Source organism: Squalius cephalus (genome assembly GCF_949319135.1).
Source record: "Squalius cephalus genome assembly, chromosome: 23".
NCBI lineage: Eukaryota > Metazoa > Chordata > Actinopteri > Cypriniformes > Leuciscidae > Squalius > Squalius cephalus.
In genome coordinates, this window is record NC_137144.1 from 27651830 (window position 1) to 27677990 (window position 26161).

General features: G+C 38.7%; 1 protein-coding gene across 2 annotated transcripts in view; it reads left to right on the plus strand.

The window, feature by feature from the left end:
- The window catches only part of znf609a (zinc finger protein 609a), a 113020-nt gene that overhangs the window by 26226 nt on the left and 60633 nt on the right, over positions 1-26161 (plus strand). The window contains exons 2-3 of one of the 2 annotated variants that reach the window (XM_079858936.1): positions 12796-12868; positions 14015-14887. In XM_079858936.1, the coding sequence (XP_079715062.1) occupies positions 14147-14887 (741 nt within the window). In that variant the 5' untranslated portion in view covers positions 12796-12868; positions 14015-14146. The remainder of the gene's footprint in view (positions 1-12795; positions 12869-14014; positions 14888-26161) is intronic. The other variant, XM_079858935.1, reaches the window with a different exon arrangement.

Genomic DNA, 26161 nt, shown 5'->3' on the forward strand with positions numbered 1-26161 from the left:
CCGCGGCTCCCTAATCGCTCCAAACATCTATGTGGTTTCCAAGCCCTCTTTCTGGTTCATGGCCCTGGACTATTCATGATAGTGGCATTTCTCATTGATGAAGTTACGTGTCTGACTTGTATTTCACTTTAAACTCAAAAAGAAATGTGGTATTTTGTTCAATTATTATTATTTTTTGTTTACTATTCAGTAAAACAAATGCTTAAATGGCCAAATACACACACAATTGTGTCAAAATGCCCGTCTTGGGGAGTATTCAGTTAAACACAGTCAGTTTTGAAACCTAAGTAGCTAGAAAGATAACGCAAGTTGGATCCGTGCATAAACGTCTTAAAGTGACGACAGCCTAATAGGGCTGCCGCTGTGCAATTAATTGAATTTCGATTTCGATTTCGATTTTGGCTCCCAACGATCAACAAAATAGTACAATCGAGTAAAAACGATTATTTTGCCATGTTCTGTTTTGAAAGAACGAAGATTCTTAATGACGCGCGCACATGCACTTCCGCCCCTCCCGATGCCATAAACTCTCTCAGCTTGAATGTTTAAACTGATAAGACTTAAAAAGAAGTGAAAATTATCAACTTTAGTCAGTGACAATTCCGTCTTGTCCCGACTCCTAAACGCGAGAGTGTAGTTTCGGCGCTTGCTTTGTCCAACCCATTTTGAGAGACCGAGAGACTCACGCGGTTTGTGAAAGTTTTAAAATGATTGATTTGATTTTATAATCTGTCTGGATTAATTTAGGCTACTCATACAATCTACTTGCTAAAGTGAATTAATGTTTGTGGGGGAATTACCCGCATAATACTTGTACTTATACTTAAAATAAGTATTATTTGTTATATTATTTATTTTAATAGTTCAAAAAGTACAATGTTCAAAATTGTTGAAAGGTGTCTTTTTAATAAATGCAACACGTTCCCAAAGTCATGTGAAATAATAATGTTACATACCGGTAATCGTGATTTCAATACTGACCAAAATAATCGTGATTATGATTTTTGCCATAATCGAGCAGCCCTACTGCCTAATATTCCTGCTGCTGTCTGTCATGTCAATCAAAGAACAAAAGACAAAGGAAATCAATCTCTGCTCTTGACTGAATAACTTTTTGTAATTATATCGTAACTAATTATAAGCATTAATCTGTATTTAATTTTTACAATGAAGACTATCTAGTGTTATTTTACATTTGATTACTTTAATTTCTGTAGTACCGGTATGCCTTACCTGAATATACTGTATACCTACCTGAAAATCTCCTTTTATTCTATTGCATTTATATGTGCTGTTGTTTGACATTTGTTTATTCTTATTTTATTAGTCTTTATAGGCTACTTGTTTTTTATGAAAATAAAATTTTGCATTGAAGAAAGGTAGATTTTTGTTTGTACATGATGTTAATTATAGTTTTGCAATCTGCAAAAATCTGCGTCGCCATTTCACACTTACAAGAAATCGGACATCGGCCAAGAAAATGTGCATGAAAACAATGTCAAAAACTGGAATAGTCTTAAATATAAACTAAATTTTCTGTATGCAATATCTTTTTTTCCATCAATTCAGGGGTGAAAAATGACTTGTATATTTCTCAGTGAGATTAATCCAAATCATGCCTCAATTTGACCAAAAACCTCTTTGTTTTGCAGTTTGTAATTTACGTTTAGCTAGATTTGAAATCTGCATTCGTGTTACCCATTTTTTGTGCCATTGTTCCATTCGTTTCCATTGAAATGTACAGAAAAATGCTCACTTTCTTTTCGTGTGCTTTTCCTTCAAGTGCTCGTTTTAGCCACGGCATGAATTAAACATGGCCTTGTAAAGGCAACGCTCCGAAGCACCCGCAGCGCTGAAACCCTTGGAGCTGGTGCTCGTGTTCCTCAGAACTCACTTTTCGGAGGTTCCCCTGTGATTTTGGAGAGTTTTATTTTTGAAGGCATGACGAGAGAAGCTTGGAATGGGTTCGGGTTGTGATTGTTGTGTGGAGGGCTTGAAATTGCTTGGGGGAACCTTGGCCTCAGTTGTAGCATGTGTTTGTCATAAATTTATTGGGTTGGACAAACACAATTGAACACACAGCTGCCGCCCATATTGTGGCTTTGCATAGGCATGTTTTGAAAGCAAATTTGTTGAGTAGGAGCTGAAGGTGTTATAAAAAATAAAAAAAACTTGCATTTTTGCCCTTCTCTGTAGTTGTACAGAATGCAAACAGAAGATTTAGTCTTTTTTTCCCCCAGGTTTCTTCCTCAAATGCCCATCGTATCCCATGCTGTATTTCAGCACTCGAACATGCGTGACTGAAAAGCCTGCATAAATAACACATTCTCCTAATCAAAACAGATGGCAGTCTGTTGTGGTTTTGGTTTTGTGCTGATTTTGTGTGCCTAAGATTCTTCTGGAAACCACATCTAAACCCAACTCCATATCCCAGCCCCCACACTGGGCGTGACCCACATGGCAAATCCCAATTGCTTCCTTATAATAACTGCTAGGCATATGCAAAACTACATATTTTTAAAACCAGCAGTTGGTGAATTGTCTAAACAACTAGTCGGTCTTGTAAAGTTAGACTAGTAGGCCCTTTAGATTAGAGTAATTGGCTTTAGAAGTTAGCGAAATGGGTCAGTGTTTTTGGGTGGTAGAGATTGTGCTCCTTTAAAGAATTGAATATGAACATGAATATGAAGACTAACACGAATAGCCTCATCCTGAAAAACTCTCAAAAATGTTGCATTTCTAAATTCAACCCATCTACAGCACTTTGCTAATAGTGTAATACACAAGGAATTTGATATGGTTTCCTGAAGCTCCAAGTACTTGCAAACATTCACATTTACACAAGGGAATCGAGAGAAAGAATTAGATAAGTAACATTTAATAAAAACGTAATGTAATATACAGACTTTTATAAAGCACTAGATAAACAAGTTGTCCTCACCAATCCACCATCCTGACTCATCCTAGCATGAATGTACATTTGGGGTGAGGGGGGTTGTTACTTAGGTAAATTACCGTGAGATTTTACAGTGAATTATCCTTAGAAATTAGCTGAGGGCAAAAGTGTCTGCACCTGAAGAGCTGAGCTGATCCTATTTAAGCACTTAATTGATTGATGTGTGTTCAGAAACCAAAGACTGATTGGAAAAAACGAGTCGGACCTGCCGTGTTTGGTGTAGTTTTCTGTCTGTATGTTGTCTTTAGGCCTCTGGTGCTCTTATATTGTCATCTTGGCAACAAATGGCTTCTCTTCTCTTAAGGTTCTTCTGCAGCAATTACCTTTGTATCAACTGTGGCACTTTACACCGTTCTCAAATTACTTCAAATTAGTACCTACACATGACTTCAGATTTACTCTGTGTTGTCACTGTTTGCACGCAATGAAAGATGAACATGTTAAACGTGTTTGTATGAGCCGCTACCACAACAAAGTTGTGACAAGTGTTGTTAGTTTATTGGCAACACTTTTCATTCTGTAGCTTAATGTTTTTAGCCAGCAATGGTGTTTTTTTGTGGACATTATCAGGTTTTAACCTATGGCGTGCATCAGTTTGTCTCTGAAATAAAGATGTGAAGCGTACAGTAAGCACTTGGTAGTAAACTTTGCCAAAGGAGGCGTCTTTGGCATAAAGAATCACTGTTTTACGTTTCCAATTTCAATATAGACCGCTGTCACATCTTTATTGCACACGTCCCACACGTTTGTACACTTCACCTTGTCTTGTTCTCTAAGTCTATGGCAGACTACTAGGAGTGTTTTGGATTAGACTTCGGAAAGTCATTGGCTATGTTTACATGCACAACTTTTGTTTCAATCGGACTGAATTCACTCCAATTGATGAATCTGAATGTATTATTTACATGAACGCTAAACAAGTGATCGGGTTGATGTGCGTGTTTCACAAGCTTCAAATCGGAATTGATTTTTTGAGTTTCCCTGCGTTTTACGCATAATAATCATTCTCCTACGTTGGTTCTTTATTTGTATTAAACAGCACACTTAATATTTATCCATTTCTTGTCATAATTTGGAGACAAAGAACATATGACACTCATTTATGACACTTTTTTCAACGGGAAAAACAGCTCGTTCCGCACGTCATACGGCATGACGCTATTTTTTCGACATTGCACATGCGCAATCCAATCCAATCAAGTGTTTACATGTCCTTTAGATCGGATTAGAAAAGGAATAAACCACCCCTTTCAATCCGATCGACAATTTATTTGGATCGAGCTCAGTCGGATCACTAAAGGCCAATTTGTACTTCTGCGTCGAGTGTACGCCGTAGTGTACGTCATAGGCTACACCGTCGTGAGCATTTATACTTCTGCGTTATGTCTGTGTTGCTCTGCAGTTACACCGCCTAAACACTAGTTGGCGTGGGTGGGTTTTAATGTTCCACTGTGTCTAGATTCCTTGCGGCTGTTTTGAGGAACGTTGGAGGAAATCTCTCTCCACGAATTCGCTGCCGTCTGGCAGTCTTAGTATTCTGCTAAAGACGAGCCATACCAGATGGCTGTATTTCTGCACCTCTTCAACCAATCGTTCGGTCACTTGGTCCATTTCCGTGTTCTTCACTGAACTTTCACTGAACTTCTGAATTTAAAAATGGCGGACGGTGCAGAAGAACTCGCCGGAAATGCGTAAGAGGAAACGCGATGCTACCAAGCCGACCAATCACAGATCTTGCGGTCCGAGTCGTCTCGACGTGTAGTTACATTTTTGAGGAGGTGCGCGTCAGGGTACGGCGTATGGTACACTCCTATGCGTATGCTACGCCGTACCTACTGCGCGCACCCGACGCAGAAGTATAAATTGGCCTTTAAGGTGTTTACATGAAGGCTTTTCAGTCCGATTGAGCCGTCAATCCAATTACTAATGGATTATTTGGTGGTATGTAAACGTAGCCATTGTTTTGTCATTTTCAGAGACAAGCGTACTGTCTGCTTGTAAGGAAAAGAGCAGCGTGAACATTTGTCAGAGATTCTTCTTTTGTGTTCGATAGAGGAAAGTCAAGAGTGATGGTACAAAGTTTGGGTGCACTGTACTTGAATTTGACTTGGATGAGAAATCCCTTGGTTTAATTTGCCAGGAAGCCATCCTTGTGAATAGTAGCACCATGATCTTCCTCCGCCAGCAAGCCTGTTCAATCCATCTGGGATCTTGTCAGCCTTCTCAGCCCGGGTACTCTGTGTGCACTGCGAACAGTATTTCTGTCCTCTCTGTGAATAGGCTGGAAATTATCTGTGACATGAATGCTGTAAACTCTCCCGCTCTCATCCAGAGATTTCATGTAGTGCGGGACCTGTCATCCGGGGTGCCAAATCAGTTACTGTTCACACTGGAGCGTTTGGAGTGAAACGTCTGGCTTGCTTTATTGACACACAGGGGAATTGAGATGAAAGGAGGCAGAAATATTTCTTTTTCACCTTTGCCGTTCTGATCTTTGAGCATCATCATCAAAGTTTGCTCTCTGACTCGCTTCTTAGGCTATGTCTACATTAATTAGATTTGAAAACTGCATTTTCTTTTCAAAACCCACTCTGCCCACAGTAGTGTTTCTTGTCCACGCTTTGGCTAAACGTTGGAAAAAGCTAAAGTCATCTTACTGTGCATGCATTAAACGTAATTAAAGCTAATTGAGAAGATGCAGAGTGACTGAACATAAGTGCCATCCCTCTCAGTGTCGATGGAAGGCCAAAATGTAGAGAAAAAGATTTTCTCTTTTTTCAAATGTGTCCATATTAGTGTAGATTGTGCTTGCTGCGATAGTCAGTTACCATCATTTTGCTTCTTTACAGTAATAAAAATAATTTAGTTCAGTTAGAGAACAGACACTACAATTAAAAACTGAATGTGTCTGTCTTGACTGACAAGACAAGATTTGGTTTCAAAGCGAAATATAAAAGCGCCTATTTAAGCAAGTTTGTCATTGTACTCTTTTGTTGTTTATCATTAAGAATAATAATGAACCCACCATCCAAGCAATCGCCGCACCCAAATTGGTGCGAAAGTTAAATATGCACAGTTCATTCCTACGGAAGCTTCCATGGGAATTAATTGAAAACGTTCGCTTTGCTTGCACCGCTATGAATGCCTGTGCGCATTTTACTTTCCCTTTGGAATTAGCGATTTAAAAGCAAGGTGCAAAAGAGGTCATTCCCCCCGATGATACTGGTATTATCACACGTCGATTAACCAGTGGGAAATGTCCTCACCATCATATCCCTAGTGTGGATAAAGCTTCAAAAAGAGCTTCTGATTGGAGAACCGCACAGTTGCGGCCCAAGCAAAAGGTCTGTTGCTTGCAGGGTCTTCAGGGCACGTCTATGTACACTTGACTTACCGTAATCGACGACCTGGCAGACTGTTGCACCCAAACAGACTTCTCATGGGCAATGCAGAACGGTACATCACGTACAGCTACAAATTGAAGTCCTGCTGCGCTTCCAGACCGGACGCTGCTCCTGACATTTTGCTGAGATGGAGTCTGGCTGACCCCGCAGGATGCTTGATTCCCATCACCTGAAGCTTCCTGCACTTTTCTATTTCAGTCAGCAGTTCAAGCACACAATCCAATTACACGGTGGACCCTCGGTGTGGCAGCTAGTGTGGAATGAGTGCTCGGGCCCGCGGGCAGACTCTTAGAAATAGCTCGTTAAGAAGCCCCCTTTCCTGCCCCTGTAATTGAGTATTTGGCTTGGCTGTGTTTGGCAGAGCTGGAAAAATATTTATAGGTTGAGGTGGTGCTTAACGACTCTAACATCTGGTGGCATTAAGACATTAAATGCTACATGTGTCTTAGTTATGATTAGTATTTTGATAATGCAGCAGATCTTAGCTTTTTATTATGTTATTTCTTTATACTAAAAATATATATAATTTTGAAAAAACGATCTTAATATTTTATTATATAAAATTGAAATGTTTGGCCACAGCTTTGCCATGAATTTTTTTTTTTTTTTTTGCAGTTATATGTTCTTGTGAGGATCGTGCGCATTAACCACAGTGTAAGGAATTATAGTCTGCTCCGATCCAACTTCCTCTTCCACTTCCACTATATGTGTGTGTATGGAGTATAATTATTTTCTATATATAAATACACACACATGCATATATATTTAAGAAAAATGTGTTATTTATATATAAAATATTTATATATAATATAAATGATATATAATATAAATATATATACACAGTATATACATGCAAATATTTCTTAAATATATACATGCATGTGTGTGTATTTATATATAGAAATAATTATACACCGTACACACACATATATTATGTAAAAACAAACTTTTATTTTGGATGCGATTAATCGTTTGACAGCCCTAATATATATATATATATATATTTATTTAATTACGCTCCTTCCCTAAAAAGAGCTTATTTATCATAGAGACAATTCCTTCCGATTTCAGTAATATGTAAATAGTATCACCAGAGTGATTTGTTATCACTTATAGCATGGGAGCAATCAAGAACCATCCTGAATACAGGGATTTTAGGTATAAGGTCTTATCACCTTAACATTTGGCTCTTCTTATTGGAAAGAATATCAAAGATGTGGTGTACACTTTCAGTGTTATCCTCAATTTCCATTTAAGACAGAGCTTCATTTACATGCTGAGAGGGAAGACGAATGTAATGCAGTATAAAATGTTGGAGCAGAGATATTTCTGCGTAATAAACTTCATTTTTCAGATCTTCGACGTCCACATTCAACAGATTATCCCTGATTAATTTGTTGCAAGCCTTGCCTTTTGTGTTTGACAGTGCGATTAGTTGGATGGATCGCTCGTTGTGTGTTAGCATTGAGGGCAGTGCAGTAGGTCAAGTGCAGATAGTATTTCACCCTCTTTACTGTGTGGTTGAACGGAGCAACCCAACTCCTCCAGACCGGCCCTGGACAGCTGTTCTCTTCTCTTCTGGGTTGGATCAAATGTTCCCTTCGCGGGCGCTAACACGGTTGGCCTGTGTTTGATTTGGCTAATGGTGGAGTTATGAGGTTGGCAGGACTAGCTTGTTGGCCATTTGGGAAACTACCGATCGGGCCTAATAAGAACAGAGAGAAAGGACGGCCGTCTTACCGTCATCTCTGAGATCAAATCCTACACTCGTCTTCTTACAGATCTCTCGACTCGAAAGAAGAAGACAAGAAGGCGAGGGAGAATTCCAAGAGGGGAAGATGAAAACGCAGTTGGCAGTGCTTTCATCTGATGCAGTGTGTAATCTAACCACGGGAAGTGCTTCCCTCCCTTTCACTGAGCCTGTGCTCTTCAGAAAGAGCTGTGATTTGCACTGACGAAGAGCCTGTCAGTTTCTCTGCCGTTCCAGCAGCCTTTGAAACCTGCTTTATAAGAGAATCTCAATTACTCAATTGCCGGGAGGGAATTTAAAAACTCAGAGGCCGTTCTGGCACTGAGTGCATTTCAATCAGGTCAGAGGGTTCTCCTGAGTAACGACTCTTGATTTTATGTTTCATCTTTGTTGTCTTGTTGTTGTTTTTCTTCATCCCAGCCCCGATTGTATTCGCTCTTTTTATCTGTTTTTCATCATCAAACAAGGGCGAGACAGGTATTGATCCTCGGTTCTGTCATCTCGGCTAGGCGTCTGCACAAGTGCCCGTTTGAGTTTCAGCTCACGTTTTTCCATCAAGCCGAGGCGTCCGCAGTGGATGCCTGTGTTAATTAGGCCCGTGTCGTGTCGGGTGGGGTTGGGAGCATGGAAAAGACGGCTCGCCTCCCCCGAGCGCTCCCGCTGCTCGCTGGCATGTGGCAGGGAAAGCTAAATTAGTTTAGCGCTGGTATTTACGGCCCCTGGAAGGGCACCAGTACCTGAGTTTTGGGGCAATGAAAAGGACAACCTGTTCCAGAGTCGCTCCAACACAGGTGTTTGCTTTACCTTTAGCGATTCTTGCCAAAGATGGAGAGAAGCACAATTGAATTATACTCAGTAAACAGCTTCTCTAGAGGCATATTGATTGATTATCCATCAAACGCCATCAAAAAGCAAAACTTGTGCATGTGCGGCACGTCCTTGCCTGGCTCAAATCAAAAGCTTTGTCTTTTTGCCTTCAGTGTTTGAACGGAGAACAGACAAAAGGTTTCTTTTTTACCCCCTTTTATAGCGATAGCACAGTTTCATCATTCGGTTCCTAATTAGGTTGTGTGTGAGAACAGTGACAGTGGCTTGCATCATCAGCCATGTTGGGATATGAATGAGTTTTGTAAAGCTTTTTATTGGCAACATCAAGAACCCTAGGCAAGTTACACTTTACTATACGTGTTTTAACTAGTAACTAATTACACAATTTAACTGCAGGAAGTAGATTGTACACCTCCTGGTTTTATTCCATTTATATCATGGATACTTCTATTTTCAGGTTTAAGATTATAAATGATTTGACAATTCCATAAGGACTTTTTTTTAAAGGAGATGTTCTTTATTCAGTGCCCCAAGCAGAATTAAACGTTCTTGCTAAAATAAATGACCTATATCCTGAAATTCCCAGCCAAAACTCACATCATTGAGTTAGAAGTTGACATGTTTGGCCACTCAAACAAGCAGATCAATGTTTTAAAATGGGGATGGACGATATATCGGCTATTATATCGGTAACGGCCGATATATGATCAGTTTTGGTGTTTTCGTTATCGGCCTGATAAGAAAATTTGGCTGATATACTAAAGCCGATAAATAATGGATTATTTCCTTCAGCTGAGACACTTCAGATGCGCACTGTTCAACATGATGGTTTTGAATTGCTTGAAATATGACTACTGTCAACATGTGCAGCGCAATTCTGTCATATCGGCTACATAAAATTATAATGAGAACGTTATAATCATGTGCTTGGGACATGGCTTTTAATGATGAGACTTGTTTTTGTAATCAGGCTCTCAAAAATGAATAAAAAAAATTGGATTTAGATTTATCGGCCAATATATCGGTTATCGCTTTTATATCGGTGCATCCCTACACTGCAATAAATGCTTTTCTTAGTATTTTTGTCTTGTTTCCAGTCCAAATATCAAAAAAATATCTTAAATCAAGATGCATTTACTAAAGTAGTAAAATGCCATAAGACATTATGTTTTGTTTTCTGGGGAAATTAATCAAAATTAAGTGAGTTTTTGCTTAAAACAAGCAAAATTATCTGTCCATGGGGTAAGAAAAATAATCTTGTTGCTGTTTGAATTAAGATTATTTTTCATGGACAGAGAATTTTGCTTGTTTTAAGCAAAAACTCACTCAATTTTGATTTATTCCCCGGGAAAACAAGACATAATATTTTATCTAATTTTACTCCTTTAGTAAATGCATCTTGATGTAAGATTTTTTTAGATATTTGCACTGGAAACCAGACAAAAATACTAAGTAAGAAAAGCCTTTTTTTTGCAGTGTATTTTAAAAGCATCACTTTCCACTCTTATGGAAGTCAAAATATGTTGTTTTCTAACTGACTCTAAAACATCAAACTCGAGTAGTAGAAAATATTTGAACATCCAGTGGGATAACCCTTAAATAATCTAAAATGCTAAATCTAAAAAAGTTCTCCCTCAAAGCTCTTGAGAAACACAGGAGACTGATGAATGACTGTGATAGTGGAAGCTGGTCTTATCTTGGGTTCCAACAGCAGACGTTTGGAAAGCTTCCTGCAGGACACGCTCCATGTTCCCTGGTGGACCGACGGATTACAGCAAACCACTGATTAGTGTCCTCTCATTCTACCATCTGTCTCCTCGGCTATTTAAGATGCAGCTCAAAGCTGGACTCATCCTTTTCAACTTAAGTAGCGCTTAGTTTTATTAGACAACCGCCAAACTGTAGTACTGCAGTTAAACCAGTTTGTGGTTCGAACTCTCTTTTATGTGAATTGTTTCGAGTATTATGGGCAATGACTTTGACCTTTAATCACTGCCTGTCTGTTCTAGTGCTGTTCAAGACTGAATGAATGCAGAGCTAGATCTCTGGTTGTGCTTGATGGATTGATTAGTATTCTTGAGAATCTCTAATGGAAAATAGATCATGGGCATCTTTGACATTTAAAAAGGTTTTCTGTTTCTTATTTAAAGGTCCTAAGGATCAGTGGCATTTGCAAAGTGTTAATTGTGTGATTCATGTCCACAGAAAAAAGATTATAGTAGTGATTCATTTGTGAACTGCATATTGATGAATGTTTGACGTTTACTTTTGTTTTGACTATTTATGTGTAATATCTTGATCCTGTTCAGCTTTATCGAGCCCAGTACTGACAATAAATCCAAATAAATGCAGAAAATGGTTTGTAATATAAACATCCTTTTTATGCATTAAATAAAAAAATAATCACTGTCTGGACAGATCATACAACAAAGTTCTTAGAGCTATTTTATATTTAAAAATCTGTAAATTTAGATGTAAAAAGGCCTATTTTATTTTTAAAAATCTGTAAATTTAAATGTAAAAAGGCCTATTTTATATTTAAAAATCTGTACATTTAGATGTAAAAAGGCCTATTTTATATTAAAAAATCTGTAAATTTAGATGTAAAAAGGCCTATTTTATATTTAAAAATCTGTCAATTTAGATGTAAAAAGGCCTAGGCTATATTATATTTAAAAATTTGTAAATTTAGATGTAAAAAGGCCTATTTTATATTTAAAAATCTGTAAATTTAGATGTAAAAAGGCCTTTTTATATTAAAAAATCTGTAAATTTAGATGTAAAAAGGCCTATTTTATATTTAAAAATCTGTAAATTTAGATTTAAAAAAGGCCTATTTTATATTTAAAAATCTGTAAATTTAGATGTAAAAAGGCCTATATTATATTTAAAAATCTGTAAATTTAGATGTAAAAAGGCCAATTTTATATTTAATAATCTGTAAATTTAGATGTAAAAAGGCCTATTTTATATTTAAAAATATTTAAATTTAGATGTAAAAAGGCCTATTTTATATTTAAAAATCTGTCAATTTAGATGTAAAAAGGCCTATATTATATTTAAAAATCTGTAAATTTAGATGTAAAAAGGCCTATTTTATATTTAAAAATCTTTAAATTTAGATGTAAAAAGGCCTATATTATATTTAAAAATCTGTAAATTTAGATGTAAAAAGGCCTATATTATATTTAAAAATCTGTAAATTTAGATGTAAAAAGGCCTATTTTATATTTAAAAATCTGTAAATTTTGATGTAAAAAGTCACTGGTTGACTGATTTGAAAAGTTTGTAATAAAATGAAAAACAAAGTTACACAATATATAGAGAAAGTGGCAGGTCTATTATTTTGCATTTACACTACAAGACTTAAGATAATTTGACATACAGTATCAGATTTTTTTAGTTATGTCTATTGCTATAGCCTAGTTATCACTATCAATTGTGCATTTAAATACGGTTGTCAATCCAGAAACTTTGCAGTGTAGTTAGCAGTATAAAAAATATAATTGCATACAGAAAGAGAGCAAAGATCGCTGCCATTATAATCACAGCTGCACACTTATAATAAATGAAGTAATGATAATGAATAATGAATAAATGATGATAAATGAATAAATGATAATCAATGAAGCTCTCTACGCTGTGAGTGAATCTCTTATTGACATTGTGTTTACACTTTGTTGATTATAATGAAAGGATTCACAAGTGTGAAAACTCGTGCTGAACAGAAACTCTTTTAAACACATCTGATTGGCCATTCCGTTCACACGCTTAACAGATAGCTCTGTCTGTGATTGGCTACAAAGCTCAATGCTGCAGAAATATGTTGTAAATGATGCCTTTGATGCTCTTCACAGAGCTCAAACACTCACGGGAGCGTTTCTTCAAAGCAGATGGCTATCAGCGGGAACCAGTACTGCAGAACGGCAGGTACATGGTCACATCAAATTATCAAATAAATCTTTGGCGAGACAAAGATTCATTGTGGCAGCCACCAAAATATTTTCAAAATAGGAAAAAACATGATTTTGTAAAAAAATAAATCCCACACAATTTGGGTATTTGCTTGTTTTTAGCAAGACTTTTTGCAGCATCATGACATGTCTTTAAATTTTTTAGGTTCCAATCTGTTGTGCTTAGTCCAGCTGGCATGGACATCTGATGCTTACCTTGTTTTGAATATTTAAATGTAATATTTTGACACTGTGGTTAACCTTTAGGGTTAAGTCTACAGGCTGAGTAGTTAAGTGCTTTATCTTGTAACAGTTACAATTAACAATGCACTGTCAACTTCAACTCCATCATGTTAGCATGTATTTCAGCATCAGAGAATGTTTTTCAACTTGTGCCACGAGCATGGCATTGGTTTGCATTCAAGCTATATTGATGACCCATCAAGTTAAAATGAGATCAACTTGATTTCTAAAGACCATCCAGCTAGTTTTTAACACAAGAAGTGTCCTGTGTGAATAACCTAATTGGTGTAGGAATATATCACTGTTACTCTACAACAGCCTAATTATAGTGGGCTGCCTTAATAGACCAACTAGTCATTTAGACATCCCATGGGTAGTTGGTTTTAAAAATATGTAGTTTTGCACACCCTAATATATTTAATGTTCACTTGTCAGGAAATTAATAGCAATACTATGTAGTCTCCAAACCAGTGGCATGTTTGAGTCCTTGATGTAAACCTGTCAAGTGTTTCCATGTGTTGTGATGCAACGTCTGTTTTCTGAGCACAGATTGACTGTGCACTGATGGTGACCATGACTATGAATCAGCTTTATCTTTTTTTTTTTTGAAACAGTTACTTAGCATATTTGTAATTACATTTACATTTAATCATTTAGGCCTAGCTAACGCTTTTATCCAAAGCAACTTACATAATTCTTACATAATTCATGTGGAGTGGTACAGCTTGCAAAGCCTTTTTATATATGGAAAATGTAAAGTCGACATTACTAAAACTGTTTCATGAGAGCAGTGTCCTGTCAAATGGTATTAAAACATTGTATTTTACTACATTTCCTAATTTCTTACATATTTTCTCATTGTTTTTTTTTCTTCCCTCAGGGCAACAATGTGGGTTACTGGGAAGGGGAAACCATCAGGACCCTGAGGCATTTGTAAATGTGCTTCCTGACCGCCTCAGTCGTCTGAGAAGGTCAGACCTCCCTGTGGCACGCTTGGGCCGCTGGCACTAAGATGTCCCTCAGTAGTGGCACTGCAGGCGGGAAAGGTGTGGACTCGAATGCGGTGGACACTTACGACAGCGGGGATGAGTGGGATATTGGTGTAGGAAACCTGATTATTGACCTCGACGCAGACTTAGAGAAAGACAAGCTTGAGATGTCTGGCACCAAGGACGGGGACGGGATGGCTACTGCCTCGAGCGCCGTAGCGGCATTGCCTGACAACATTAAGTTCATTAACCCGGTGCCGCCTCCACCGATCAAGGACAGCAAATCCAAAGCTAAGCGTAGCAAGAATTCCAAGGACAGTAGCAAGTCCTCAACCCCTGATGGGGGCAAGAAGGACGCCCAGGGACGGACTCAAAACGAGGGCTCTGGGCCAACCGCGGGAAGCGGTTCCACGACCTTACCTTCTGGGAAAGGCTCTGATAAAAGTAACAAGGCCTCCCGTAATGGTCAGAGTGGAAAAAAGGACAAGGACGGTTCTGGGAAAAGCAAGAAGGAGAAAAACGAAGGGGTACAAGTTGGGAACGTGCCCTTGGAAAAGGACCCATCGGCCCAGGTTATGCCTTTAGGCCAGGCACGCAATACCCCATTTGAGGGGGCGCAGAATTCGGACCTTGGTGGTGCTGATCAACTAGGGAATATTACCCTTGATACCAGTGGAATAGTCACACCTTTGGCTATCAAGAGCGAACCAGAAGAAGTGGAAAATAATGACTGCAGGAGCATGAAGAAAGTAAAAAGTGAGAAGGTGAGTGCACTGGTGTTTTCATTGCTCTATCAAACGGGAAAGCATCTGAAGTTTGCATTAGTCTGTCTGGCGTTATTTTGGACGGTTTAATGTTTCCATTTATTAAGCATCTGGTTGAGTATTATAAATGGTTAGGTTGAAAGCTAACGCGTGTTGTTCCAACTGTTTAGAAATGAACCAGAGAGTTAGTGGTAACTGACATACACTGGTGTGCCAACCTGCTCACTGCATTTCCTTTTGGCACTAGTCCAATTTAAAAAGAGGAAAACTGACATGCTTGGCTCAGTGGACTCAATCTCCAATTAGTAATGCATAGAGCTGCCAAAAGAGATTTAGGACAGCGGCCAGATAACCAGAGGTACAAGAATATGAACTCCCAGAACATCCACCTTGAATATAAGAATTTAACAGCTTTAATGCTAATAAGTTGATCTTACCAATTGTCGTTAACCATCTTGCGAATGGGTTAAGCCTTTCTCTTGCTAGGTAACAAATGTAGAAACTCAGGTTAAGTGTCAGATATCTTCCAATATTTACATGCTATTTCTCTATCTGATGTTGCTCAGTCTTGTTTGAATTGAGTTGTTGTTGGCTGATTGTAGGGGTTTTCTCAATTATTCATTTCACTCAATTATCGGCCTCCTAGTTCATAAGGAGTTTGGCAGCTGGTCTAGTTTGTAGCTTGATCTCTCGTGTTAAAACAAGAATCCATGCCTCGACAGATTGTTCTTAGAAGAATGTAGAGTTTGGCATAATCCCCACATGAACGATACACTTTTTCTTTTGCAAACCCTTCAAAGATCATTGCAGACTAATGCATGAATGGGATGGTGTTTATCTTAAATAAGTAGTCTTCGTAGTCATTAAATTCAGAAAACGTATTGCATTGCTTTTTAGTTGTGCAACTACTAAGCCTGGCCTGCATTACAAACGGAGAGGATCGACTAAGCGTATCTGCTTACAACAGATATGAGAAATTCTTTGCGAGTGACTCAGTCAGTAGTTGTTCATACAGCATTGTGTTCCCTACCTAGTGGGCCCCAGGGGAGCCATTGAAATGTAACACTTGGACCCCTTGCTTGCTTTCAATTGTGACAGGCAACCAAATATAGGCTACTGGAAAGAGCAACAAGGAGTTTTCTTTAGAAAGAATTCATGGAGATCTGTTTGTAATGTCCTTGAAAGATTTTAGTGTTTTGACTTGATGAGGGTGAAAGACCTTGTTTTTATTTTGTTGTTTTTTCAAGCCTGTTGCATTAGTGTATTTTCTGTTGTGAAGTGTTTTAGATTAGATGATTTACTATAAAACATTTAAAACATTCACATACTGTGTATAAGAAAACGGGGTTTATGGTGGTCATTAGTGTGAATCATTCTTTTATAATTTGACTCTTTCAGATCAGCTGCTGTTTTGGCGGTGCAAAAAATAAAGTGAAGATGTGAATCTACCTTGAGAGTGTTAGTTGAATTATTTAGCATATTTACAGTAAACATGCTAGCAACTAAAGAAAGCAATAACTCCTAAGTAATTATGGCAATCTATTCCTGCTTTTTTTGTCCAAGAACAGTTAATAATGGTGCCGTATACTTGCTAAGTAATGACGTTTACATGCTTGCGATTCTTAATTTGAAATGAAACGTTTTTGATGTAGTCTCAATGGTATTTTTCTTCTAGCTTGCTTCTGTTCTGGAGGTTAGAAAAGCCATTCTAAGCTTTGTCCCTGGTAGAAACCTTTCTGTTGGCACTGTAGTGCTTCACGACCAATGGCCTCCATTCATGGCTTCCTCTGACTGCCACTATTGTCTTCTGGTACATTCCTTAAACAAGCACAAGGGGTTCACTTGGGGCCTTGGGGGGAGGAACGACAACAGCTCAAACAAAACATGAAATACCTCTTCCTCATGCCTCTGAACAACCAGATCTCGAGGTGTGAGGAGGGGATGTTATCGAGTGTCAGGGAGGGGACCAGACCGGCTTTTTAACCGTCTTGAAAGTGGTTTCGCATTTCCTCATCCCATGATGCGGGCGGGGCGTTGTGGGCTCGAGCCGTTCGATGGCAGACAGGGCTGGTTTTCCCACCTCGCACGATCGTGCAGGAATGCAGGAGCGCTAGGCTATCCGCTAATACTGCACTCGCAGTCGTTATCGCCCTGAGAATAACACGGGCTAATTTAACCCATCTCTGGGGTTATTTGACGAGGGAGAGCGACCTTCTTTAATAAGGCACTTCCAGTCATGGACTAAAAGCATTTGATATCTATAATGTGCTGACAGTACCCCGACCCTGCTCATCAGATCACTCTTTTGTGATGCTGAAGGTTACTTATTTGTTGTACTTCATATTTCAAGGAGATGATTTAGTCATTTAAATCTATTTTAGACTTTTGGCTTTAGTTTGGTTTTAAAATGAGTGTGTTTTTTTTTTTTTTTTTTTAATGCCTCCTCCTTGTAATATTTCAACTGGGGATGCACATTTTCTCAGTGCTATATAGATTTATTTTTTAATTTAGCCTATATAATATTTCAATTATTATAATATTGGTTGATATTGTAGCCTATCCTACTGACCAATATTGGATAATTAACTGTGAATTTTAATTTCCTCTTTTTTTTTACTTATCTTTGCCATCATATAATGCTCACTTAGTTATTAATTTTTCATTTTTAAAACACTAATAATAATAAATTAGCATTTAAAAACCATTGATTTTCCGTTTTAGTGTTTTATTTATTATTTCAGACAAAATAGTATAGAATTAAAATTCGAACATTTATCGGTTATCAGTATAATTATCAAGATTATTGTAATAGAGTGTTGTAAAGTCTTTGTGCTTTAGTTTCCCGTGTTTCAGCGTTGTTACGAGATATTCTCAATGAATATCCAGTTTCATTCCAGTTGTGAATGCCGTTTTACATTGAACATGGTGTAAAGAACATATGACCACTGTTGACACTGAAACCATTTGCTCGTCCTCAGCTCATGCCGTCATCCGTTATAGCCGTGTTGATTCAGCAGTCTGCATTTCTGACCCTAAATATAGAGGCAAACGCTATGAGACCGCACATCACGCACTGTGAGCTTGGCTCAACGGCGAGATCAGAGCGCACGTCGTAACTCTGGCTGACGCGAGTTGCTAAGTTTATTGCTCCGTCGGATGGCGATCCAGGAAATCCTTTCTGAGGGTTATGTCGTGTGTGCAAATGTTTAATATTGGGATCTTTTCTGCCCATAAACTGTGTTTTCCAACATCTGGAGGTTCGCTCGAGTCGAAAACAGGCCGACCGTGGGTTCACACCCTTGCTGGCCAGTGTTATTGGCTCAAGTGGGGAATTAGTTGCCATTGTAGACTACAGCTCAGTGGATTTGTTAGACGGCCAGTGAATAAACCATCTCAAGATAATCCAGATTTAAAGAGCTGGGTGTGAGGCAACGCTTTTGTCTGCACATGATGGTATCATCGGTTCAGAAAAGCCACCTGAAAGAGGAGTTTGCTTCAATATTTAATGTTAACACTATGGAATAAATCTCATAACAGTACCTCAGATTTTTGTGCAAGGTTTTACAGCCAAGCAAGGGTTTCTTCAGGAAATGTAATCTGGTTAAACCACGCGATTGTATTACTCCGCTATGTTTTTTTTTGGCAGTAGATGGATTAGTTCCGCTTGTAATTAATTTAAGGATTTTAACTTAGGAATGTTGTTAAACCATATGAGCTTTTTTTTTTTGCTGATTGTTTGCTTTAAGTATTGTTGCCGTAAAGGTGACTCTTTTTTTAGTCCCATCCCTACGGGTCTTAAGCTTTCGAGAGTGCGCATTCATAATCCCGGGAGACGCATTAAGCTTTTCTTCGAGCTGCTCTTGGCAGCTGTTTTTGTTTCCTAGAACCTTATCAAAACACACCAGCTTTGGTGTAAACGCTCGATGCGTTATGATTAGCGTGATGTGCTGTGTGTTTATTTTAAACCTCGTCGGCAGAAGTGCCACGGTACCGATCCGTCAGCCCACTCGCTCTGGCACGCCGAGCTCCATTTTAAGGGATGCTGACAGGAACACGGATTGATTTATAGTTTCTCTTTTTCTCCCTGTCAGAGGGTTGATCTTGTGCTAGTAAATACCCAGGTTATTTTTTCTCCCTCTTAACTCTCCTTTCATTATTTGGAGGAAATGTGTTCCCCGAGGCTATTTCGTTGGTTCTGAAGGCTATAGTTTTGGTGTAATCCCGGCTGACATGCCAAAAACGGGATTAGATTCCCATTTATCGTTATGCGATGGCGTTCAGCACAATCTCTCTCTTCTCTCTCTCGATGTTAGAGTGTCTTCCTTTGAAAAATTCACATTGGGTTGCTTGTTTTGCCTGGTGCGTAATTGCTACATCCTCACCAATAAATCCAGCGGGAGATAAAGATGGGGAGGTGGGAACCGTTCAATCGTGATGGCCTCTCTCCCTCTCTCTCTCTCGCTCTCGCTCTCTCTCGCTCTCTCTCGCTCTCTCTCTCTCTCTCTCTCTCTCTCTCACTGACAGTCAGGTCATCTTTTTTCTTTATAATTAAGCAGTGTTTGCTAAGGCAACCATTGCTATTACTATTATTAATACATAGTAAGTATTTAAGGTTGGGTTGGGAATCAAGAACTAGCCTATTCTTATTCAGAACCAGTTTCATTTGTTAAAACATACTGGTACTGTATGATTTTCATAACATTCGTTTTGAACCGGTCATACAACAGTGTAACTGTCTGATTCAAGATCCAATTTGATTCTTTTCAATGTTTGTTTGTCACCTTCATTTATCCAGGCAAGTCAATTGTCCATGAGTTACCAGTTTTAGAGTTTTGTTGTAGCAAATGGTATTTATAAAAGTGTTAAGGAGAAAGTGTTTTTGTTTAATGCTAATTATATTGGGGGATATCCATCTTTTATTCTGTACATTATAAATCTGTGATGCCTAAATTCACTTTAACCATTTAAAACATATATATATATGGTATATATATATACAAAATATAATTATTATTAGGCTAGTATTTTTAGTTAAATTTTGGCATTGCTGGTCATTCCTACTTTTCACAATCTAAATCAAGTTGTACTTATTTTAAAAACAGAGTTACTGAATGATTTTCATGATGTTCAGTTCACAATTCATACATGCAAAAAAAAAAAAAAAAAAAAAAAACACTACCAGTGCAGATTCACGATTGAATGACTCTTGATGACTCTTTGATTAAAGGGATGCACAAAACAAATAATGCTAATTAATATGAAGATCTCTCCTTAAAAAGTACTAAAAGAATCAAGGCACCAGAATTGGGAATCAGAATCAATTCCCGTCCCTACATCAATGCTACATTGTCATTGTTTTCATTTAATTTGACTCTTATTAATGTTGAAATTACTTAACCAAATAGGCATATATTCTGATCTTTTGAATTTGCTCTCAAATGATGAAGAATTTGAATCTTGCTATTGTGTCAAGCCGGTGGCGAGGCCTGCAAAAGCCATCAGAGAAATGCGAAACAAAGCCCTTTCATGGCCGCCTCTCCCCTCCCTCCTGTTTTTCTCCATCTTCTCTCCCTCCCGTCCGCATGTGCTCGCTCTGTCTCTTAGCGGTGTAAGAGTGTGTGTGTGTGTGTGTGTGGCGAGCTGTGGGGGAAGGGAAGAGCTAGCGAGAGAGAGCAGCTGTCCTTCGCTGTCAGCCAGTGCATTTCCAACGCCGCGCCTCGTTTCGTGTCTCTGTGCGTGAGTTGTGAGAGGAGAGGAGAGGGGGAGGGAAGAAGAGGAGAGTAAACGCGCGAAGGGAGGGTAAGATCCATGCTGTTGCAAGGAAATGCGGTTTTCAGTGCAGAGCCGCCGTTCAGTTTTCTGTTCTTTACCGTTGACAGTGTTTTAGCATGTGCATGTATGAGCGTGTGTGTGCGCGCTGTTGCACGTGCGCATTCTGCCAGAGTGGCGGCCATGTTTGAAAAGGGCAAATGAGAAGAGGAGGAAGAAGACACAAGTAGGCTAAGTTTTGCAGGTTTTATTTTTATTCATTTTCCGTTACATTAAGGGATCTAATTTGAGGACAACATGAAAGCTTTCGGTGTAAATGTTGATTACACAGTGCGCGAATCTAAAGCGGGGATTCCCAATCCTTTTTATTTGAACTATTTTCACCTAAATATTAATTTAAAGCAGATTTTAAGTTAATATTTCAGTATTTTAACAACACATTCACAGCACTACTAGGGATGCAACGATATGAAAATTTTGGCCGATAACCGATAATTTTGTTTTGTTTGGAAGCCGATAACCGATATATTGGCCGATAAATCTAAATCCAAATTTGATATAATTTTTGAGAGCCTGATTACAAAAACAAGTCTCATCATGTCTCAAGCACACGATTACAATGTTCTCATTATAATTTTACGTAGCCGATATTACGGACTCGCGCTGAACTGTATTTTCCATTTTTGAAGGGATTCCAATCATATTTCAAGCAATTTAAAAACATCATGTTGAACAGTGCGCATCTAAAGTGTCTCAGCTGAAGGAAATAATCCATTATTTATCAGCTTTAATATATCGGCCAGAATTTCTTACCAGGCCGATAATGATAACATTAAAAACAAACATATATCGTCCGATACCGATATAGTTGCCGATATATCGTGCATCCATACACAAAACTGTTATCTGATGTTGGTTAATCGGTCGGCCACATGAAATGCATGTAAACAAATTAAAAAAAAATTTTTTTACATTATAATTTATTTAGCTTTTCATCAACTTACAAACACCTTCCAGTTCCTGCCTGAACCACCATGGGTTCACAGACAATAGTTTGTCAAAATAAACCTTAATATTTGGCAAAATAACGACTTTTCTCTTTTGCTGATGTAAGCAAATCTGTGTGGGCGGGGCAGTGACATCACAGCCTACTTTTCACAATCACTTTGGATGAAATCAAGCACCTCCCCTTATTATTTCTCGATAAACATTCCATTCAACTTAGAAATATGTGAAATTATTAAAGTAAAAATGTGTTTTATAAAAACCTTTACGTGTTGTCGTCTTCCAAAAAGTGTAAATAAAGAACAAAAAGAGACGTATAAAACGTGAGCAAGACAGAGTGAAAGAAACCCATTCACGGCTTGTTTCTGAGATCCGCAACCTCCCTTTTCTCATCCCAGACCATTCCCAAGTTGACAGCAGCCAGGAAGCCTGTACTCCATTATAACACTGCTTTTCCAGTTGGGAGAGGAGGGGAGGTCCGTCTTTTCCTGGAATGTCTCCTCGTTTTGGCTCTTTTGCTCCTGGGCCGGAGTCTCTTTGTGTCTTTTCCGCGACGAGAGGTTTCTCGCCACACTGTAAATCCCTTGCTGGTGTTTACATGAGTGTCGGCAGTGACCTTTTCTCATCTCATTTCTTTCCCTGTCTCTCACATTTGCGTTTTTTTTCCCTTCTCGTAGTTCCTCCCCTTTCTCTCACCCCTCATGTAACTTTGGCACAGCGTCTCGGCTCTTGAACGGAGAGGCTGTTAAACTCGCTCACCGCACAATTTGTGAACGCTGCCCCCGGGTATTTTAGGCCCCTGGGTTTGCGATCCCGGAAACGCCCATGCTGTCCTGTCTACGGCTCAAACAGAGAGAGAAAGACTCGTCTGAGCTGCAGTTATGAAAGCAAAGGACATCCAGACAACATACACCGCCAGCTAGGAGGGTAAGAACTCAGGAGACAAAGCTACAGCGTTCAGAAAACAGACTGACTTTACTTGCATCCGCAGTTAACTGTGCTAAAATACTGACATTTTCATCTTTTTCTCTCAGTCCACTAGAGACACTCATCTACTCAGAGTTTAAATAACAAACCCAAGATTATTTGATTGAACTCAAACAGGAACGGCATCCTAATCTTTGCTTGTTGTGTTTATTTTTCCAGGAAGTATGTGGTAATACACTGAAAGCGAACAGTGCATTGTGATGCAGTTACTATCAGTGAACGTATCTACATTACAAGATTTGCGATAGCAGAGATGACTTTGTTGATTAGAGAGTGATTGCTTCCAGTGTGGACTGGAATGTTGATCGGCCATCTGAGTGGAACAGGAAGATATCTTGAGATGCGTTTGAACTACTTGACATTTCGTTTTAACCCAATATTTATAGACCAACACTTGAAAATCGAACAGCTAATAAACTATAGTCTTTATTTTAGCACTTCAGCTCTTTAAAAAGTAATTAAAATGGTTGGCAAACGTGTCCTAATTTGCTTGGACTGACTTCAAGCTTTTCATTTAAGGAGGATGAACGAAGGTTTAAACAATGGTGTGTCCCTGATAACCCTCTTCTCATGGGCTCCAGTTTACACGCTCGTATTAGAACAGACGACGGTCTATAAATGGGTCAAGACAGAGGAACTTTGTGAGTCAATCCATTGATTGTGTGCTGAAAGGAGAACATGAGCATATCTGTTTCATGCTCAACGTCTTTGTGCTTTTGTGTGAATGTGTGCCACTCCCCTCACCGGTTCACACTGCTCTTGTGTGTAAACAGCGTGGTGTTAACCGAGGTCAGGACTGCACAAAACCACAATGTTTTATTCATCTGTTTACCTCACTCTCGCTCTCCTTCCTCTCTGCAAGCCAGCCGCTACAGGCCCGATCCGCAGACTGTCACACGCTCAGACCCGAGGAGGCCATTGCGTTACACGCGAGCCTATTGGATGAGTCTGGACTGGCCCTCCTGCTTGTTTCTGTTTGGAGCGAACAAAAAGAGGAGCCAGATGCATTTTTCTATCCCCTTGTCTTTGCTTTTTCTCTAGAATGTGAGAGCCTATTTACTTAAAATGATTTCTTCAAATTATTTTAGTTAGTTGACATTGTAACATTTTTAATACGTCCGTTTCTGTTACGTTTAAAGTTTTCACCTAATTGACTTAAGCTTTATTGGTAACGCTTTACAATAAGGTTCATTAGTTAGCATCAGTTATTAACTAACATGAACTGACAATGAGCAATACAGTATTTATTAATCTTTGTTAATGCTAGTTGATAAAAATACAGCTGTTCATGTTAGTTCACAGTGCATTAACTAATGTTAACAAATACAACCTTTGATTTTGATAATGTATTAGTAAATGTTGAAATTAATATTAACTAATGCTGTAGAAGTATTGTTCATTTTTAGTTCATGTTAACTAATGAACCTTATTGTAAAGTGTTACCGCTTTATTTTATAGTTCCTTTAACTCGATTTATTCTCAATACAGAGATCTGAGAAGCGGTAACCCAACCCATATCACATGCTCTCTATAAATGCTGCATATCCAATGTCTTCATAAACCGCAAGCCTTGTTGTGCAGATTTGCTTGAATTTAATTCTGCCCCCGTTGTGTTTGGTCTAGAAACTGAATCTGACATCAGATTATTTATCAAGAGAACAATCGGTGCCTTTTAGGAGGAGGATATCACACTTAATGCCCTGCTCAAATCTGAGCTATTTTTAAACAAATCCACAGCTGTGGAAGAGCTCTGAAAACCACCAGGGGTTTGTGGGTAGTCATCTTTTTATAAGCTAATTTGTTGTCAGAGCCTGAGATCTCAAGCTTTCTTTCTTTTTTTTCTTTTTTTTAAAGTTCTTTCTTAAAGAAAATTAAATTTAATTTAAGATGATCGCTACTGTGTTAGGCGATTGTTTGGTATCTGACACTATGCAAATTGCCTGCTAATAAGCATCTAATTTCAACCCCTTTTTGGACATTTTAAACAGCTACTGGTGAACTGACAGCTGAAAGCTCTGGCGTGTTCTCATTTACAACACACACCTCACACTGATAATGAGCTCGGCTGGTGTCACATCTCCCTCTGGTTCTGATGCTGCCCGGTCCGGGGATAGACTTTGGAAAAACGTAGCTTTCTCTCCGACAGGTACACTGACAGGTACACTGACTGTAGCCACCTCTACACCAGTGTCTGTCTGGGCCTGATGTGTTTTAATGAGATTACCGCGCTGACCTAAAAGTCTACCGCGACTGAGACTTTGAAAATGAAGGAATAATATGTTTGTTTTCCAGGTCTTATGAAGGGGTACACTCTCAGAAAAAAAGGTACAAAAGCTGTCACTGGGACAGTACCCTTCAAAAGGGTTCTAATATGTACCATTTAGGTACTAATATGTACACGTTTGGTACCAGTATGTACCTTTGAGGGACTTATATGCACTCTTTAGGTACAAAGGCATACCTTTTGTAAAGGTACCGCCACAGTGACAGCTTTTGTACCTTTTTTTCTGGGAGTGTATTTGCACTGAACGCGATTTGCAACAACAAAGCGACCTCAGCTCATTAATTTTCAATTAGAGTTGGCGATTGTTCAAATTCATGCAAATGAGCTGTGTTGTAAGTAGGAACGCCAACCAGTAACCAGATAAGAATCGCTGTCATTATGAACGCCCTTGTTCTAATTTTAGTAAGACAAACTTGACTTTACCCAGCGTTCCCGCAGGCGTGGCGTCACCCGAGTATTTTTGACTATGCTAGAATGCAGATGTATGTGAGCAAGGTTGGGAGGACGGTGAAGGGAAAACAACAGAGTCATGCCTTTTTTATGTTGTGTGTTAAAAATGCATCAGGCATAAATGTTTAACGGCAGGTGCCAGTTCGGTTCAGGCTCTCTGAGAGTTTGCTGCTTGTCTACCTCATCTCTCCTGACAAGACCCAAACTTTACCGCCAGACAAACAAAAAGTTTGGAGAAATGCTATATGAATTCTTAAGATGGCAGAGCTTTGTTTATAACCCTTGTTCCCCTATTCTTCATCTGTCTGAGTTTTTTAACCTTGATTTGCTTTAAGATGTCATTTAGTGTTTATTTAAATGTTTTTTTTGTGGTCTTTTTTGTGCATTGAAGACATGATGACTACAAACAGCAGGATAAATCTGTTTTAGTGGCATCTTCTTTTTCTCTCAAAGGCCTGACACATATTTTGTGCAAGCATGCAAATGCATATTATGCAAATCCTCGGGCCTCCCCCTCTCCATGTTACCATAGTAGTACCACATTGTTCTTTGGAAGTGCTTTATTGACAAAAATACCACAGCATATGAATATATTCTGTTGTGCTTGTACTACCAAAGTACCGTTTTGTGCTGTTTCAACTAGGGCTGAACAATTAATCGAATTTCTAATCGCGATTACGTAATCGTTCAAAGCCGCGATTACAAAGTCCACTTGTATTATTCTGCGTGCTTAAGAGGTGTGTTTAGAGCATGAGGCGAATCACGACTACTTCAGAGAA